At 47.0% G+C, this 19,101-nt stretch overlaps 1 protein-coding gene across 1 annotated transcript in view; it reads left to right on the top strand.

The window, feature by feature from the left end:
• The window catches only part of SH2D4B (SH2 domain containing 4B), a 77,702-nt gene that overhangs the window by 37,754 nt on the left and 20,847 nt on the right, over positions 1–19,101 (top strand). Inside the window, exons 5-6 of the mRNA XM_043476165.1 lie at positions 15,076–15,292; positions 18,921–19,045. Of these exons, the coding sequence (XP_043332100.1) occupies positions 15,076–15,292; positions 18,921–19,045 (342 nt within the window). The remainder of the gene's footprint in view (positions 1–15,075; positions 15,293–18,920; positions 19,046–19,101) is intronic.

Below are 19,101 nucleotides of genomic sequence, written 5' to 3'. Positions count from 1 at the left end.
GTTGCAGCTTCAGCATCAGTCCTTCCAATGAACACTCAGGACTGATCTCCTTTAGGATGGACTGGTTGGATCTCCTTGCAGTCCAATGGACTCTCAAGAGTCTTCTCCAACACCACAGTTCAAAAGCATCAATTCTTTGGTGCTCAGCTTTCTTTATAGTACAACTCTCATATCCATACATGACTACTGGAAAAACCATAGCCTTGACTAGATGGACTTTTGTTGGCAAAGTAATGTCTCTGCTTTTTAATATGCTCTCTAGTTTGGTCATAACTTTTCCTCCAAGGAGTAAGCATCTTTTAATTTCATGGCTGCAGTCACCTTCTGCAGTGTTTAATTAGGTCTTCTGGATCTTCCTTTCAGCATGCAGACTCTTAGTTACAGCATATGGGATCTAGTTCCCTGACTCAAGCTTCCTGCATTGGGAGCTCAAAGTCTTAGGCCCTGGAACACCGGGAAGGTCCTAAGCTTTCTTATTGGGGACTGGGAGGCGGCCTGCTTTCTCAGCCACTTTCCTCCCACCTGTCTATTTGCTCAGTCATCATTCCAGTTCATCTGCTTAGCCCAGAAGCCTTTAACCTGTGTCAGCCATTATGGCTCTGCTAAGGACCCAGAGGGTAAGAGCTCCATCCTCAAGGAACTTACTTGCCTGTTGGGGAGATTTCTTATACTAAAGGGTAAAACTCTACATTTACTGAGTTACCAATAATTTTCTGGCAGTGTGCTAAGCCCTGGAAATCCAGAGATGAGAGATCATGGTCTGTGTCTTGGGGGAACTCGCAGGCTGGGCAATACCTAGACACACAGGCTAAGGGCTTTGAGGGAAAAGGCACACGTTCTGTTGGGTCACATGGTGGCTATTCTGGTGTCATTCCAGAAGAGAAGTTATAAAGTGAGGCTTGCTGGGAGCATGGGGATATTGGATGAAGAGGCTGGAGAAGAGGATGAAGAGTCAGGATGGAGGACCCAGAATATGATAAAGGGATGTGGTGTGCTTAGGAAGTTAGAGATGTATGTGAAAAAGTGAAAATCACTTGGTCATATCTGACTCTTTGCAACCCTATGGACTGTAGCCTGCCAGGCTCTTCTGTCCGTGGAATTCTCCAGGCAAGAATACTGGAGTGGGTTGCTATTCCCTTCTCCAGGGGATCTTCCCGACCCAGGGATCAAGCCAAGGTCTCCCGCACTGCTGGCAGATTCTTTGCTGTCTGAGCCATTAGAGATGTTTAGGTGGCTGTTAATCTTGGAGAGTGTCGGGGATGGTAAGTTAGGTGGGAAAGAAGAAGTGAAACTAAGCTTGAAGGTGGTGTTTTAATACGTACTTGAGACTTGCTTTAACCAGGTATGGATAGACATGCAGATGTGGAAATGACTGTTGCAAGAAGTTTTTGCTCACAGATTCCTAGAAATGGAGAGCATGGCATGCCATGCAGGGCCACACAGGAAGCACCAGAATGAGTCAAAAGGCAGAGGAAACAAGTAGAGAAAGTGGGCAAGAGCCTTTACTATGGTGTCATTGGGAAAGGTAAGGCATGCGTGTGTGCGAGCTCAGTTGCTCCAGTCATGTCCGACTCTTTGTGACCCTATGGACTATAGCCTACCGGGCTCCTCTGTCCATGGGATTCTCCAGGCAAGAATACTTGGGTGGTTGCTGTGCCCTCCTCCAAGAGGTCTTCCTGGCCTAGGGATTGAACCAGTGTCTCTTGTCTCCTGTATTGGCAGGTGGGTTCTTTACCACTAGCGCCACCTGGGGAGCCTCAAAGGTAAGGCAGGACAGGGTAAACACTTCAGACAGGCTAGTTTGAATAATTTCAGCAGGCTCTGGGGTATAGGAGCTGTCTCTAGTTCTCTATACCCGGCACTGGGGTGATTAGGGCAGATGGACAGACTGAGGAGTATAAGAACGAGATATACGAGGTTGTTGGGGTATGGGCTTTGCATTGGTTCGTTTGCATTTGAAAGGTGCACTTGTAGCTGGGTCCTTTGCTAGCTTTAGGAAATGGCTAGATCTTGGAGGGGCAGTAGCTGAAGGACCAGCAACGTCCCAGATGTCAAAACTTCAAAACATACAGAAAATAAAAAGGCATGACTTGTATGAGTGGACAGAGGAAACTTCTAAAGTCGAGTGACGTAATTTGGGCTGGTTATGGGAGTGAGAGAGAGGAGGAAACTGTGGCATGATTGACTTTGGAGATGACTAGGGCCACAGCAGAGAGAGCAGAGATATGAGGTGCCTTCTGCTGGCCAGCATTCTGGTCTTCAGCATTTCATAACCATGTGCCCCATTCATTAGACAGACTTAAAAAAAATTGAGATACAATTCACATACCATAAAATTCATCCTTTTAAAGTGTGCAGTTCAGTGGTTTCTAGTATACTCACAAAGTCGTGCAACCATTACCACTCTCCAATTCTAGAACATTTTCATCCCCAGAGAAAGAAACTCTGTGCCCACTGGCAGTTACTCACCCACTCCCGCTATACCCCTGGAAACCACTGGTCTAATTTCTGTCTCTATAGATTTGCCTGTTACGGGCATTTCATATAAATAGAATCATACATTATGTGGTCTTTTGTGTCTGACTTTCATTTAGTGTATCTTCAAGGTCCATCCGTGTTGTAGCATGGATCAGTCATTCATTCTTTTTTATGACAATAAAATTCTAATGTGTGCATATACCACACTTTTGTTTAACTGTTTATCAGTTGATGGACTTTTGGGTTGTTTCTATTTTTTGGCTATTACAGATAATGTTGCCCTAAGCATCTGTGTATGTTTTTGTGAATATATATTTTCAATTCTTTTAGATATGTATCCAGGAGTGGAATTTCTGAGTCTTATGATAACTCTATGTTTAACACTTTGAGAAACTGCCGTACAGTCTTCCAAAGTGACCATACCATTTTACATTTCTACAAGCAATGTGTAAGGACGCCAATGTCTTCACATCCTTGTTAGCACTCGCTTTTGGTGTTTTGCTTAATATCCATTCTAATGAAATGCTATCTTATTGTGATTTTGATTTGCATCTACCTAACACTTGCCATGAAAATACTGAGGATTGTAAGAAGCTACTACGAACAATTGTAGTCCAACAAGTTAGATAACCTAGAAGAAATGAATCAATTTCTAGAAGTGTACAACCTACAAAGACTGAATCATGAAGAAATAGAAAATCTGAATAGACCAATTACTAATAAGAATGTTGAATCAATAATAAAAAAATCTGCCAACACAGAAGAGTCCAGGACCAGATGGCTTCACTGATGGATTCTACTGAACATCTAAAAAAGAATTAACACAAAACCTTCTCAAAATATTCCAAAAAATTGAAGAGGAGGGAATACTTCCAAACTCATTTTAAGAGGCCAGCATCATCCTCATACCAAAGCCAGACAGAGACAGTATAAGCAAAGAAAGTTACAAGCCACTATCCTTGATACACATAAATGCACAAGAATCCTATAATATTTTGCTACAAAATATTTGAACATTTGGAAAGGCCCCGTGGAGGAAATGGCATTTGGTTTGGGAACGTTGAGTAGAAAAGGTGAAGGTGGAGAAGGGCATCACAGCAGAGGGAACAGCACTGAGTAAAAGTGAGGTCCTTATGTGCATGGAACATGGCACATGTTTCTGAAAAAAATTACTCGTTTATGGCTGCGCTGGGTCTCGTTGCTGTGTGTGGCGAGAGGGGCCTACTCCTCAGTTGTGGTGCTCAGGCTTATTGCGATGGCTTTTCTTGTTGTGGAGCGTGGGCTTTAGACACATGGGCTTCAGTAGGTGCAGCTCATGGGCTCAGTAGTTGTGGCTTGTGGGCTCTAGAGTGAAGGCTGGGTCACTGTGGCGCCTGGGCTTAGTTGCTCCGTGGCATGTGGAATCTTCCCGGACCAGAGATCAAACGTGTGTCCCCTGCATTGGCAGATGGACTCAACCACTGGACCACCAGGGAAGCCAGCACATGTTTTGATGTGGCTGCAGCCTGGGCTTCATGTTGGGTAATGATGGAAATAAGGCTGAAAAGGTAAAACAGGCAAGACCTAAGAAGAATTCGTTCATATAAATTTGGAATGGATAGAGAGATAGGTGGAAAAAGAAGGCAGGACAAAAGTTTATAGTGAAAAAAAAAGTGAACAATCAGCGAGTGAAGTCACATGAGCCTCCTGTGTTCTGGGGAGGGAGCACTGGGCTGGGAGCCCTGTCCTAGGTCTGCTGCTTCCTAGTGTTTGACCTCAAGCAAGTTCTCATTCTGCTCTGTTGCTCAGTCTCTTCATTTGTAAAATGCGGGTGAACATGGAGAGTTGAGGCTTGTTGGGAGGGTGAAATGAGAGAGGAACCCAGGTGCTCTCTAAGCTGTGAAGGGCTGTCACTCACGGAGCGTTCCTTTTTTTGTACCTACGCCCCGAGATGGAAAGTTATGGGCTGGGCTAGTGTTTAGCTGGGGATGGAGGATGGAAATCATCTAGTGCAAGTGCTGCCTGTTTGCTAATTAATGGGCTGTGTGGCACCCGAAAATGGAAAAACCTACCCTAAACAGAGAAAAGATGTGATAATTCAGGCCCATGATTTTGGTTCCCTCATTTTATGCTTTCTTGAAGAATGATGAGCTTAACTCTGAAGCTGTCATTCAAATCCAGCAAAGCCATTCTGCACTCAATTAACTTAATATGAAAGCTATAGTGGGCCATTAATCTACTGGGAGCAGCAGTTTTTGATAAAACACCTAAATTAAATTCTCCAAGTTAGGAGAAAAAGAGGGAATTGTTCCCCTTAGTATCACTTGAATACAGAGTTAGTTATTCAGTTCAAACAGCAGAGCAGGCTCTGACTTCTGAGCAGCTCTGAATATATCAGGCAGAAATTCGCTTAATAATTTCTCAGCAGGAATTTGTAGGACTGTGAGTTAGGTAACATCTTGTCGCCCAGAGATTTTGAGATGAGCCAGTCTGACTTGGCTAATGGTTTCGCTTATAAAAACTGGGACAGTGTAGCAGTTAACCCCTCCTCTTCCTCTGAGCTTTATGATCCCAGTTATGGCCCCCAACCCACAATCTGCATCCTCGTGGCAACCCTTTGTAGGGTTGTGGTCAGAGCTGAGTGAGAAAATGTGTGCTCAAGTCTACTAGGGAGTCCAGTTGTGTTGGTTCTGTTCTCTTCCTTCATAGAAGGGCATGTGCTCTGGAGTCTGGGTTTAAACACAGTGATTCTAGGGGACTCCCCAGTGATTTAATGGCTAAGACTTTAAGCTTCCAGTGCAGGGGGCCCGGGTTCAATCAGGGAACTAGATCCCACAGGCTGCAACTTAGAATCTGCCTTGCCACAACTAAAGATCCTGCATATTGCAACGAAGATCAATGACCCCATGTGCAGCAACTAAGCTCCGGTACAGTCAGAGAAAGAGTCAGTGATTCTAAACTGCTGTGTACTTGACCCAGGTAGAACTCAGGGGCTTGTAGAGAGGGGATATGGTCTGGAGATGGGATGGGGCAGAGAATTTTGGGTTTGAAGGACAGTTGAAGAATAACACAGAAGTTTTTTTTCTCTCCACTGATGGGATGGGAAACTGTGGAGTTGCTCCTTGGGCAACTGCTCCCCAAACTCCAGATGCCATATATTTTTGGTTTTACAGCTCAGAATAATGCCAGCCTGAGCCCCCCATATGCCCGATTCACGTCCTGCGTAGGGTTCTCTCTCTTCTTGATTGCTCAAGAATTCCTGGGGAGCATTCTGGTCTTAAGGAACCCCTGATCTTGCCCCTGGTGGCCAGATGGGGTCACTGTTAGCAGCCATCAGGATTGTAAGCCCAACAAGGATGGTTGACAGCTGACCCTCAGAAGCCTCTGAGTCCAGATAGAGAGAGCCCCAGACAGAGAGGTCTTGTTTAGCTGTGGGTGGACCTCACCGGATTTCCCTGAGGCTCATCAGGGTTCATTGTCCTTGATGACAAACCCATTCTTCCCCAGGTGATGGCTGTTCCCCAGGCTACCAGAGGCCTAAAAGTATATCCTCCAACATCTGGACCACGTGTTTCTCTTTCTTAGGGGTCAGGAAACGTCCCCTTCTCACAAAGCTTCATTTTCCCCATTTCCCTGACAAGGGCTCCGGACTCTAGGCAGCCCCCAGTCTTATACCTTATACCTTGCGCCTCTACCCCTCTGTGCCTTAACGAGACTGGACCCTTTCTAAAAGTTGTATTCCAGTCCCCCTATCTTACAGCAAACACGATGATAATTAATGAACTCTTTCCATGTGCCAGGAACTGTCCAAGCCCCATCTATGTACGCTCTCATTGATGTCTCAAAGCAACCCTGTGAGGCCCTCATTTTACAGCTGAGGAAATAGAGACAAGGTAATTCAAGTTGCCTAAGGTTCCCATGAAGCAGAAGATGGAGCGGAATTTAAACACATCTACACACATACACAACCTGAATCTTTATTGGTGCCTTTTCCTGTATATAGGATTATTCACTAATTTTCAGAGACATTATGCTATTCACCCAAGGGCTTACTACAAATTGATGATGCTTTGAAGCATTTGGTTTCTCTGCAGGCTCTAACTGGCTCATCTGAATTCTATTCAGCACTGAGTCTTTTCTGTCTGGGCAGAAGTAGGGAGAACTGTAGGCAAGTGCTCTAGAAATAGGTTTCATGATGAGTGGCAACTGGTGATCTTCTAAGACCTCATGCTCCCTGGACCTTCCCCGCTGAGTCTCATATCACCTCTACCTCCACTTGTTCAAAACCCAATCCTCCTCTTCCCCCACCTGCTTCATCACCTGGCTGTCAAAGGCGGAAACTTGGCGGTCACTCTGGTCTCTCTTTTCTGCTCACTACTAATCCCCAAACCTACCACGTTATAAAGACTCAACCTCCTCAATATTTTTGGAATTTACACCCCTTCTCATCGTCCTGACCATGTCTTAACTTTGACCCCCATTTCTTTTTGTCTAGCTTTCTGTTTTGCAAACGTACATTCTTGTTCCTGTCAAGTTCATTCCCAACAATGTAGCTAAGCTTTGAAAAGCTCCAACAGCATCCTGCTTTCCTGCTTAAAGCCTTTCAGTGGCTTTCATCACTCTTTGGTAAAGTACTGAAATTGATTAGTCAGTGTTTTGGGGTTTCCTAAATGGCCTTTTCTGTTTCTGCATCTTTACCTCTTGCTTCCTTCCAGCCATTCTGTGAGAAATGTTCCAACTTCCTCTTGCCTCTGGGCCTCTGCCCCTGAGCTTCCTCTGCTAGAATAGCCCCTCCTTGGCCTCTTTTGTTTGAATCCCTTGTGTCTACCAGGCATCAACTTAGGTGTCTTCCAGAGGATTTCTCTGCCTGGATAAGGTACCCTCTCTCTGGGGCTCCCCAGCACCCTGTCCATACGGCACAGCTCCATGCACCATTTGCTGTTGTGTTCCCCCTTCAAGGCAGTGAGCTCTCCAAGGATGGGGGCTGTGTCTTGCTCGTTGCTGTATTTACATCCCCTAGCAGCAGCCAGGCTGCCAGCTGATAGGGTGACCTTGTGAAAAATTAGGAAAGGGTGCCTGCTTTTCAAGGTGCTGCACTGCCATCTACCAGGAAACTGTCACAACATCTGTACGTACTGATGACCATCATGGGTGACTGTGCCCCCTGGAGTTGTGCAATGCACAGCTCCTGCCTGTGCAACGTGGAGCTGGCACAAGGGAGACACTACACACGTGTGCTAAATAAATGTGTTTTTGGTGCCTGAATGTGTTACTTAAAGTGTTAAAAATCCTGCCTCTTGCAATGACTCGCCTGGCCATGTTTCTGGAGCTGTGTAGCTGCTCACAGATATGCTGCCAAGAGGAAACCCAGCTCCTGCCATTTCTCTTCAGCATGGGAGAACTGAACAGGAGTCTTGAGCAGAGGCTCGGACGTGATTCCAGAGCAGCCTGCCAGTTCGGTCCCTGGATTGGGAAGATCCCCTGGAGAAGGTCACGGCAACCCACTCCAGTATTCCTGTCTGGAGAAGCCCACAGACAGAGGAGCCTGGCGGGCTACAGTCCATGGGGTCGCGAAGAGTTGGACATGACTAAATGATTTAGTACACACACACACACACACACACACACACACACACACACACACACACACACACACACACACACACACACACACACACACACACACACACACACACACACACACACACACACAGGATCAAAGAGGGGGCCGTCTCTATTTTCCACGGAGGGAAAACTAAGACCTAGGGAGGTGAAGACTTGTCACGGGCTAGAGAGAGTCAGGAGCAAAGCCAAGCAGAATGCTCAGCTGTCCCCTTCCGGCCCGGGGCAGCTGAAACTCCCAGGTCCAGCATGGGTGAGACTGGACTCCTAAGACTCGGAGTCTTGGTGTCTTTTGAGCAGGAGGGTTGCAGGCTGGCAGTCCTGCAAAGTGTTGTCTTGTTCTGGGAGGTGGCCCCAGGCCCGGCAGGTGTGGGTACATCCTTGTGATAGGAGGGCAAAGCTGGAAGGGGCTGGATTTCCCCCTGACCTGCACGTGAGAGAACTGAGGGATGGCTGGGGGCACACACAGCTGGGGACACTTCTAGCTAATAGCAACACCTGATGTGGTCTGGCCTCTTCATTCTAAGCCCAGTGCTCCCCAAGCCAGAATGTTACAGAATGGCTTTTTTTTTTTTTTATAATTTTAAAGTGTGATAGGGGCCTTCCCTAGTGGCCCGGTGGTTAAGGCTCCGAGCTCCCAATGGAGGGGGCACGGGTTCGATCCCTCTTGGGGAACTAAGATCCTGCATCCCACAGGCCGCATGGCGTGCCAAAAAAAAGGTAAAAAACCCCCAACAAGTGCATTGTGGTTTTGAACTGTGGTGATGAAAAAGGCTCTTGAGAGTTCCTTGGAATGCAAGGAGATCCAACCAGTCAATCCTCAAGGAAATCAGTCCTGAATCTTCATTGGGAGGACTGATGCTAAAGCTGAAACTCCAATACTTTGGCCACCTGATGCGAAGAACCAGTTCATTGGAAAAGACCCTGATGCTGGGAAAGATTGAAGGCGGGAGGAGAAGGGGATGGCAGAGGATGAGATGGTTGGATGGCATCACCCACGCAATGGACATGAGTTTGACAAAAGGCTCTGGGAGTTGGTGATGGACAGGGAGGCCTGGCGTGCTGAAGTCCATGGGGTTGCAAAGAGTCAGACATGACTGAGCAACTGAACGGAACTGATACAGCTTCACATTGACCATTTTAACTCCTTTTAAGTGTGTAGTTCAGTGACACTGAGTACATTCATGGTGCTTTGCTACCATCACCATCTCCAGAAATTTGTTTCCTTCCCACATTGAAACTCTGGCCCATGAAACAATAACTCCTCAGTTCTCTCTGCCTCTAGCTCATGGTAGCCACCACTTTCTACTCTGAATTTAGCCACTCTACGTGCAATACGTGGAGTATAAGTGAAATCATACAATGCTTTTGCTTTTGTGTCTGACTTATTCACTTAGCATAATGTCTTTAAGTTTCAACCATGTTGTAGTGTGTGTCAGAATTTCCTCCCTTTTTAAGACTGAATAATATTCCTTTTATGTATATATTGTTTTGTTTATCTGCTTATCCACTGATGGACATTTGTGTTATTTTCCATGTTTGGCTATTGTGAATCATGCTGTTATAAACATGGGTATACAAATATTTGTTTGAATTCCTGCTATCAATTCTTTTGGGTATGTATCTAGAATTGGCATTGCTGGACCATGTGTAATTGTGCATTTAATATTTTTATGGAATTGCCATACTATTTTCCACAGCAGCTGCACCATTTCACAGTTCCACGAACAGTGCATAAGGGTTCCAATTTCTCCATATCCTTGCCAATACTTGTTATTATCATATTTCTTTTAATTTAAAAAACAGTAGCCATACAGATAGCTGTGAAGAGGTATCTCTTTGTGGTTGGTCCATTTTTCCGTCTATAAATTCAGGCTTTTCTTCTGGTCTTGAGAGTTTTCATGTTGTTCAGCTGTCTTTACATTATTTCTGAGAGACAAGCTTCATTCTCCCCTCTAACAGATGGAGAAAGGAGACCTTGGAGCCCAGCTTAGAAGTGGGAATGGCCAGGACCCCGCTTTGTCCCGCGTGCAGTGCAGGCCCTTGCTGTGCCTGCTGGACAGGCCCGTGGGAAGTCATCCTGGACTGGAACTTGGGCCGTGGGAGAAAGCAAAGTTGACTTGGTTGGGGCCCCACCTCTGCAGTGGCATCCTCTGGGGTATAAGACAGTCTGATACTTGCCGCCTCAGGGCCAAAGATGCTTGTGGTTGTTTTCACTGGGATAGAAGAAAAAATGCTTTGAGTTCCAGCTGAGGGTTTCCACGGCAGATTCACATGATACAGTTTGAATCTATCCCAGATTCAGAGAAGGAACAGAAGCAACCTTTGAAGATTTCAAAGCTTACTTTAGGGAAAGCTGGGAGTTCCCTGATGGTCCAGTGGTTAGGCTTTCCTATCCTGGCTGGGGAACTTAGGTTCCACAAGCTGCTTGTAAACAGACCCGGAATCCATGCCACTGGGCATCAAGGGTGCCCCCTCCTGGACTGACTGAGAACTGCTCATGTCTGCGTTTTGATAGGGCTCATGCCCCCCACGAGAAGACTCTTGGGAGTCCCTTGGGCTGCAAGGAGATCCAACCAGTCCATCCTAAAGGAGATCAGTCCTGGGTGTTCATTGGAAGGACTGATGCTGAAGCTGAAACTCCAGTACTTTGGCCACCTCATGCGAAGAGTTGACTCATTGGAAAAGACCCTGATGCTGGGAGGGATTGGGGGCAGGAGGAGAAGGGGACGACAGAGGATGAGATGGCTGGATGGCATCTCTGACTCGATGTACATGAGTTTGAGTAAACTCCGGGAGTTGGTGATGGACAGGGAGGCCTGGAGTGCTGCGATTCATGGGGTCGCAAAGAGTCGGACACAACTGAGCGACTGAACTGAACTGAACCGAACTGAACTGAATGCCCCCCACTCCAGTAATCTTGCCTGGAGAATTCCATGGACCAAGAAGACTGGTGGGCTATAGTCCATGGGATGGCAAAAGTCGCAGACATGACTGAGCAACGAAAACTTTCACCTTTTTCACTTCCAATGAAAATAAAAGCTTTAGCTAACACCATGGTGCTCAAAATGTACCTGACACAATTGTTAAGTGATTTATATTATTAATTTCATAATAACTTCATAGCAACTTTACGAGGTAGGGACCATTATTATGTCCATTTTACTTTTGAGAAAATGGGGGCCCAGGGTGATTAACTAACTTGTCCACTGTTACACAGCTGGTAAATGAAGTTGAGATCTGAACCCAGGCAGCTTGGCTCCAGAATCAGGCTTTGAGAAATTTGAAGAAAAGATCAAGGTCAGAGGCCTGATTTAGTAAGACATTGCTTTTCCAAAGCAGTTCATCGTTTATAGTGTTTTATATGTTTCATTCAATCTTTATAATAACTCAGTGAGGCAGACACTCACATCATTCTTATTTTGACAGAGGTAAACACTGAGGCCTGGAGGCATTCAGGGACTTTCAAAAGAAAGTTGGCATAGAGTGTTGATGAAGGTTGGAGAAAGGGGATCCCGGGCACTGTTGGTGAGAGTATAAATCGATGCAGTCACTATGGCAAACGTTATGGAGGTTCCTCAAAAAAATTAAAAATGAAGCTACCGTATGACCTAGCAATCTTCCTTCTGGGTATATATATCCAAAGGAATAAAATCAGGCTATTAAAGCGATATCTGTGGCCTCATGTTTACTGTAACAGTAAACATTATTCACAATAGCCAAGTTGCAGAAACAACATGAGCGTCTGCCAACGGATGAATAAAGACCCCCCCCCCCACATATATATATACATATACATACATGGGCCTTTAGGGATTATGCTAAGTGAAAAAAGACAAAGGAAAATACTACAAGATATCACTTATATATGAAATCTAAAAAAGTCAAACCCATAGAAACAAAGAGTAAAATGGTGGTTTCCAGGGCCTGGGGGCAGGGGTGGTGGGGTGCGGAGGAGTTAGAAGTTGATCAAAGGGTACAAAATTAGAAGATGAATAAATTCTGGGGATCTAATGCACAGCTTAGTGACTGTAGTCAACAATAATATGTTATATACTTCTAAATTGCCAAGAATGAAAGTGAAAAAGTGAGTCACTCAGTGGTGTCTGACTCTTTGGAACCCTATGGACTATAGCTCACCAGGCTCTTCTGTCCATGGAATTCTCCAGGCAAGAATACTGGAGTGGGTAGCCATTCCATTCTCCAGGGGATCTTCCCAACCCAGGGATCCAACCCAGGTCTCCCACATTGCAGGCAGGTTCCTTACCATCTGAGCCACCAGGGAAGCTCAAGTTGCCAAGAGACTGGATCCTAAATTTCTCTCCACAAAAAAGAAATGGTAGCTATGTGACTGATGAATGAGTTAGTTAATGCTATGGTGATCATCATTTGCAATAAATTAAGTATCTCAACATCAGCACACAGAACACTTTTAAGCTTATGTACATCAATTATGTATCAAAGAAAAAGAAACACAAGAAGAGAAAAAGACCCAAGAAGCCCTCCTGGAGCTGCCACTGACCCTGTCTGACTCCATATCAGTCTCTTTTCCATAATCGAGGCTGGGTGGCAGGGCTGGCTTCCTGCTTGCAGCCTTGGCCATGTCCTCACCTCTGAGTACCCTCCGTATTGCTGCCTGGCATTTCTGAGCTGATCTGTCTGCATGTGCATCAGAGTTGTTTTGAGTTGGTGGACACAGCCGCACAGAGGAGAGTTTGCAGAATGGTGGGGAGCTTGGTGGCACTTGAAGAAAAGGCGGGGAGAGGCTCAGAGGCCCATTGGGCTGGGAAAGAAAGTGGGTGGAAGGGATGCTCCTTAAGGGCCAAGGGATTTGCCTTTTGTCTTGCAAGTACCAGGAGCCACTGAAGGTTTCTGAGGAAGACAATGGCAAAACCAGGGCTGGACTTTGGGAGGCTGAATTTAGTCCCTGTGTGACCCACGGCCTGTGCCCTCTCCTCATTGAGTTCCCAAAGCCTGTCTTCCCACTTTGCATGTGACATCCTTCTATCACTGACTGTGGCTGTCCCCCAAGGGCTGTCAACTCTCACTGGCCCCTGAAGAGATTTCGTTGTTTAATCTTCAAGTCATGTCTGACTCTTTTGCGACCCGTGGACTGTAGCCCATCAGGCTCCTCTGTCCATTGGATTTCCCAGACAAGAATACTGGAGTGCATTGCCATTTCCTTCTCCAGGGGATCTTCCCGACCCAGGGATCAAACCCGCGCCTCCTGCGTCGGCAGGTGGATTCTTTACTACCGAGCCACCAGGGAAGCCCTCCTTCTGGGCAGAAGCTCCTGTGTTCTGTCTGTAGCCTAGTGACTGGAAAGCCCATGCTGGAGACTTTGTGGTGGCAGGTATTCTGGTGTTCTTAGTCCCAGGAACTGAAATTAGGTTTTTTCTCCCCTCCTCCCGCCCCTGCCCTCTGCCCCTTCTGGATTCCTCCCTCTCCTTTCCCTGGAGAAACTCCTGTTGACCTTTCCAGACCCAGCGGGGTGCTCAGTCTCCTGTGGTGGCTTCTGACTCCCTCACAAAATGTGAGTGCTGCAGCCCCTAAACTCCGGCAAGACTTGTGGAGTCCCTGTTCTCCTTACGCTGCAGATATATTTATTTGCCTTATTCTCCCAGCTACTCTCTGAGTGTCCTGAGGGAACCGTCTCGTCTTTGCTATCTCTATATTCAGCTCAGAGCCTGGCAGGGTTAAATACTTAACGGGGTGCAGTCCTTCAAGCATATGTATCACCTGCTGACTGATGCATATGTATGCTAGGCATTGGAATGCAGCAATGAATAGACCAAAGAAAATTCCCCTCCCGCCACCCTGGCACTCTCAGTCTATGTGACCTCGGCTTCTATAAATACTTTCTGAGGGACAGACTTCCCGCTGCCTTCCTCAGATTTGGGAGATATTGTGTTTCGAGAATGGACTTTGACCGCTTGAAGAAGAGAAGAAGCTCTTTCTTTAAGGGCGAGGACCATTTGCCTTGTATCCTGCAAGCACCAACAGAACACAGTTCTCTGGCATTGGTAGGTTGTAGTTGCGTGCTATACAGGTGTTGGATGGACTTTGGAGTAGACTTAGGCTTTGGGTAAGATTTTTCTTAAGGCTTGGGCCAAGGCAGCCCCTGGACCTGTGCAATGAGAACACTGCCAGCTCCAGGAGTTCTCTACAAAAGGACTGGATTTTAGAGGCAGATGGGGCCTGACTCAATGCAGACTACAAAATAATCAGTTTTAATTCTAGACCGTGCTTCAGAGGTCTTCCTCGCTCTGTACACTTTCCCAGATCCAGGACTTCCTTTTGAGTTTTAGAAGCAGCAACTTGCAGATGTCCAACCTGCCTCGAGAAACACGAAAAGACGTGCTGGTGAGAGGGGCATCACGGCAGACATGGCAGCTCTGTGGTGACAGAGTTACTGAAGCACCTTCTTCCCTCCCTCCAACACACGCACCCACCAGCTGTCAAGGTCTCAGGAGACCAAAGAGAAAGGGCACCGGAGCCGGGACTCCAGAGTTTCCCATAACTCATCCTCTGGTAGCAGGGCGTGTGGGTCCCCGCCAGGCTTGCCCACTGACCCAGCTGGGCAAGGTGATGTCCTTCTTTGGAACTCAGTTTCCACATGAGTAACATGAGGAGGGGTGAGTAACGGGATGGCCTTAAGGGCTCGTGTGGCTTTTTGTAGGAAACAGCAGGGGCTCAGGTGTCAGATACACCTGATTTTATTTTTATTTTTTATTGATTTATTTTTTTAAATTTTGGCTCCACTGAATCTTCATTGTGGCACGCAGGCCTTTTCTCTAGTTGGGGTCTGGGCTTCGCTGCCCCATGGCAGGTGGGATCTTAGTTCTCTGGCCGGGGATCAGACTCCCATCCCCTGCACTGGAAGGCAGATTCTTAACCACTGGACCACCAGGGAAGTCCCTGGAAATAGATGATTTTAAAAGGAAGAAAGCTTGGGAAGTGGGTACAGTGGTGAACATGCCCTCTCTTCCTTTCCAGTGCGCCGATCCAAGGCGGCTGACGAGGAGAGGAGCCGCCGAGCCCAGCGCGCCCGGGCCGAGTACCAGCGTCACTCGCTCCGCGCCATCCAGAAGGGCACCGTTGCCGGACTCAGCTCCAGGTTCCGAGAGCTCGGCCAGAGCCACGAGCAGGAGGCGAGACTCGACCACCGCCTCCCAGGCCCGGGGCCGCTCTCACCCCTGGCCGTGCGTGGCAAGTGGGTCGTGGTGGTGTTTGAGACCTTTGGTTGTTACCAACAATGCCCTTAATAAGTAACCTTGTAGACATTAATTTTATACTTGGGCAACTATTATCTACAACAGAGAGTCCCAAAAGTGGGACCACTGGATTAAGGGCTACATGTATTTATAGTATTAATAGTTAAGTTCAATTCGTCCTCCACAGAGATGGTATTTGTGAACACTCGCATTCTTTAGCCTTGCCAGCAGTATGTTGTCAGATTTTTGTTTTTTGTGAGAAATAATATCTCAGTGAAAGTTTAAATCTGCATTTCTATTTATGCATGAGGTGAAGTATTTTGTATGTTTAAGGGTTTTTGACATTTCCATACCTGTCTCTTCCTTTCCTGCCTCTTCATTGTGTTATTGGTCTTTTTGTCATCTATTTTTTTGTTTATTGTTATTCAGTCACTGAGTCGTGTCCAACTCTTTGCAACCCCACGGACTATGGCACACCAGGCTCCTCTGTCCTCCACTGTCTCCTGGAGTTTGCTCAAATTCATGTCCACTGAGTCAGTGATGCTGTCTTACCATCTCATCCTCTGCCTTCTCCTTTTGCCTTCTCCTTTCTCCCTTCTCCTTTTGCCTTCAATCTTTCCCAGCATTAGGATCGTTTCCAATGAATCAGCTCTTCACATCAGGTGGCCAAAATATTGGAGCTTCAGCAACAGCCCTTCCAATGAATATTCAGGGTTGATCTATTTTTAGGAACTCCTAAAATATAGGGGGAAAGATTCTTTTCTTTGTGATAAAACATTTTCTCCCCCTCAATCTGTCATTTGTCTTTTGACTTTTATGATATAACGTTTTCTGTCGTGCAGGAATTCTTGATTTTTATGAAGTCAGAGTTTCTTTTATGTTTACTGGATTTAGAGACATAGTTAGAAGTCTTCTTCCTCTTGTGCTTTTTTTTTTTTTTAAGGAGACGAATAATTTGTCCTTCAGGCCCAGAAGACAGAGCTGCATGGACTGTTACAGTCTGGCTCCAGGCTCTCTGGGTGTAGCTGTCAGTAGGGGAGAAGGGACAGCCAAAGCGAGCCACCTTGGATGGGGTAGGGGGACCAGGGACCAGGCAGATGGAATGGCAGACCCAGGCACTGGAAACCATGCATCAGCCGGCTTCCTGTGGCTGCCCTATGGCACAGGTCCCTGTGGCCTCACTGCCCTCAGCACTGTGGTGCCAGCACGTGCTTGCCTGGCTGTCCTGGGGGCAGACACATGGTTGATGGGAGAGAGCTGCAGGTGCAGGAGCAAGGCTTCTGGCCAGGTGGCCTCTTGGAGCACCTCGCCCTAGCATTTACATTCTGGGGAATCAGATTCCCTACTTGGAAACAGAGGGACAAAAGAGTGAATGAATTTTCCTTGCTGTCATTTATAACCTCCTCTTGCCTTCTAAGGAGAATGAGTCTTAGAAACCAGGGGATTTCCCCCCACTCCCCCAAGCATAGTTATTTACTGGGGAATGCACGTGTGAAGGAAGAGGCTGGGGGCAGGACTGTTGTTTCGTAAAGAGAAGGGGACTCTGAGGTTCCTGAGAAGAGGGAAGTCCTGAAGGGTGGATACAGGGGAGCAAAGCTGGTTAGAGGGGCTCTGCCTGTGGAGGTGGCTATGGGGAGGAAGGTATTTGGAGAACAGACCCCACTGATCATGCCTTTGAGCCGTTCAATGGAACCTCACCCTCTGTCTCTCTTGTATGTTAGTTGCTCAGTCATGTCCAGCTCTTTGTGACTCCATGGACTGTATGTAGCCCACCAGGCTCCTCTGTCCATGGGGATTCTCCGGGCAAGAATAGTAGAGTGGGTTGTCATGCCCTCCTCCAGGGGATCTTCTCAACCCAGGGATTGAACCCAGGTCTCCTGCATTATAGGAGGATTATTTACTGTCTGAGACACTAGGGAGGCCCTGTCTTTCTTATTGAATCTTTTTAAAAATCTGCAGTGTTCAGTACTGCACATGAGTACATGGATTCATTTTAGGGCAAGAAAAACACGAGCTCATTCTGGGGTTTACTAGGAAGTCTTGGGCTCATCATCCGTTTTTGTTGGTGCAGAGGAAATGCAATGACTGCATGAGGGGACAGCTGATGTTTATTTTATAAGAGATGATGACAGAGGTGGTGAATTCTAAATGCCAGTGCTATTAGGTGGACCAGACAGCGATGACAGTGAGAATTTGCCAGGCTTCTATCACTCAGGTGGAAAGGTGAAAAAGTTGCAGTTGTTTAAGGTGAGCCCAAAGTCTGCTCCGCTTTCAAACCATAAATTAATGCAATGGAGTTTTGCTACATGAGCTTCCCCAGTGGTTCAGTGTTAAAGAATCTCCCTGCCAGTGCAGGAGACGTGAGTTTGATCCCTGGGTTGGTAAGATCCCCTGAAGAAGGAAATGGCAACCCACTCCAGTATTCTCACCTGGGAAATCCCAAAGACAGAGGAGCCTGGCGGGCTGCAGTTCATGGGGTCACAAAACAGTTGGGCATGACTTAGCGACTAAACAACAACAACAACAAATCTTGCTTCATATCCATAAACAGTGGTGCATACTGTTATGGAGCATATGCTGTCAAACCCTTACTGGGCTTCGTGTTAGTATGACTCCAGTAAAACAGAATTTCTGTATACATCCAGGAGCCACCATACAGACACAAAAACAAGTAAAATCTGGGCTTTTTGGGGAAAATATCAGACAGCATGGAAGTAGTGGCCCTGTTCATCTCACTCTAGGGATCTTCAGACCCTCACAGATTGCTGGTCAAAAGTCAGCCAGTATACTGCCTTGTTCCTGCCCCGCTCTCTTTCTTCTATCCTTTTCCTTTTTATTTTCTGGAGGTGAAATTCAGCCATTTTCAGAGCAGATTGAGGCTGTTCCCTGTCCTGATACTGCCTCATAAATCATGAAAGCTAGTTGGCCAAGCTAGGTGTCCCCTTAGATGGCAGGGTCAGGGGAGATGGGCGGGGAGATGGAGAGAGGCAAAACCGGCATCCTCTTCGGTGGGGGTTTGGGGAGGGTGGAGGACACGTATGTATAATGATTTTGCTGGTGTTACATTAGGATCCTTCTTCATAGATTCTGCTGTTTATGCCCTGGCCTTTTCTCTCCCTCAGACATCTCCTCCCATCCTATTTCCCGCTTGCACTTGTGTGACTTTTTCTTTTTTTTTACATTAAAAGAAATGTTGGCCTTACCAGGCAACAGTCAGGATCCCAGTTCCCAAACAAGGGACTGAACCTGAGGGACCCCACCCCACTCCTGGATTGGAAGCATGGAGTCTTAACCACTGAACCACCGGGCTTCCAGGAAGGTCCCCCTTCTTTTAAAAAAATGTTTTTATTGGATTATAGTAGCTTTACAATGTTATGCTAGTAGGCTTTTTTCCCCCAAAGCAAGTGGTAACAGTTTTCTTCTGGGGAAAAATACGAACAGCTGGTACATTATAATCTGCAGAGTGCCCTCAAGTACCTGGATTTATTTAATCCTTTCCACAAGTGTGCGTGTGGGCATCGGGCTTGTTCACAGTGGTCTTCCTGGTTCCCTCCCCCTCCTTCCTGCCCCGCCCCCTGCCCCCTCCCTCATGACTCTCCCACACTTCGGTGGTCTCTGTCTCAGCAGGGCCTGGGAGCGGCCCCTGCGCCCCGTCTCCAGAGAAGTCATAGTCCGCTGGTTCAAGGAGGAGCAGCTGCCTCGCCGAGCGGGCTTCGAGAGGAACACCAAAGCCATCGCCCCCTGGTTCCACGGTAGGCTGACTTTCCAGATCCCTGGGGCAGGTTTCCACATCTCAGCCTCCCTCTGG

This window comes from Cervus canadensis, chromosome 8 (genome assembly GCF_019320065.1).
Source record: "Cervus canadensis isolate Bull #8, Minnesota chromosome 8, ASM1932006v1, whole genome shotgun sequence".
Classification (NCBI taxonomy): Eukaryota; Metazoa; Chordata; class Mammalia; order Artiodactyla; family Cervidae; genus Cervus; species Cervus canadensis.
Note: the sequence above shows the minus strand (reverse complement) of the source record. Positions and strands in the feature narration are given on the sequence as shown.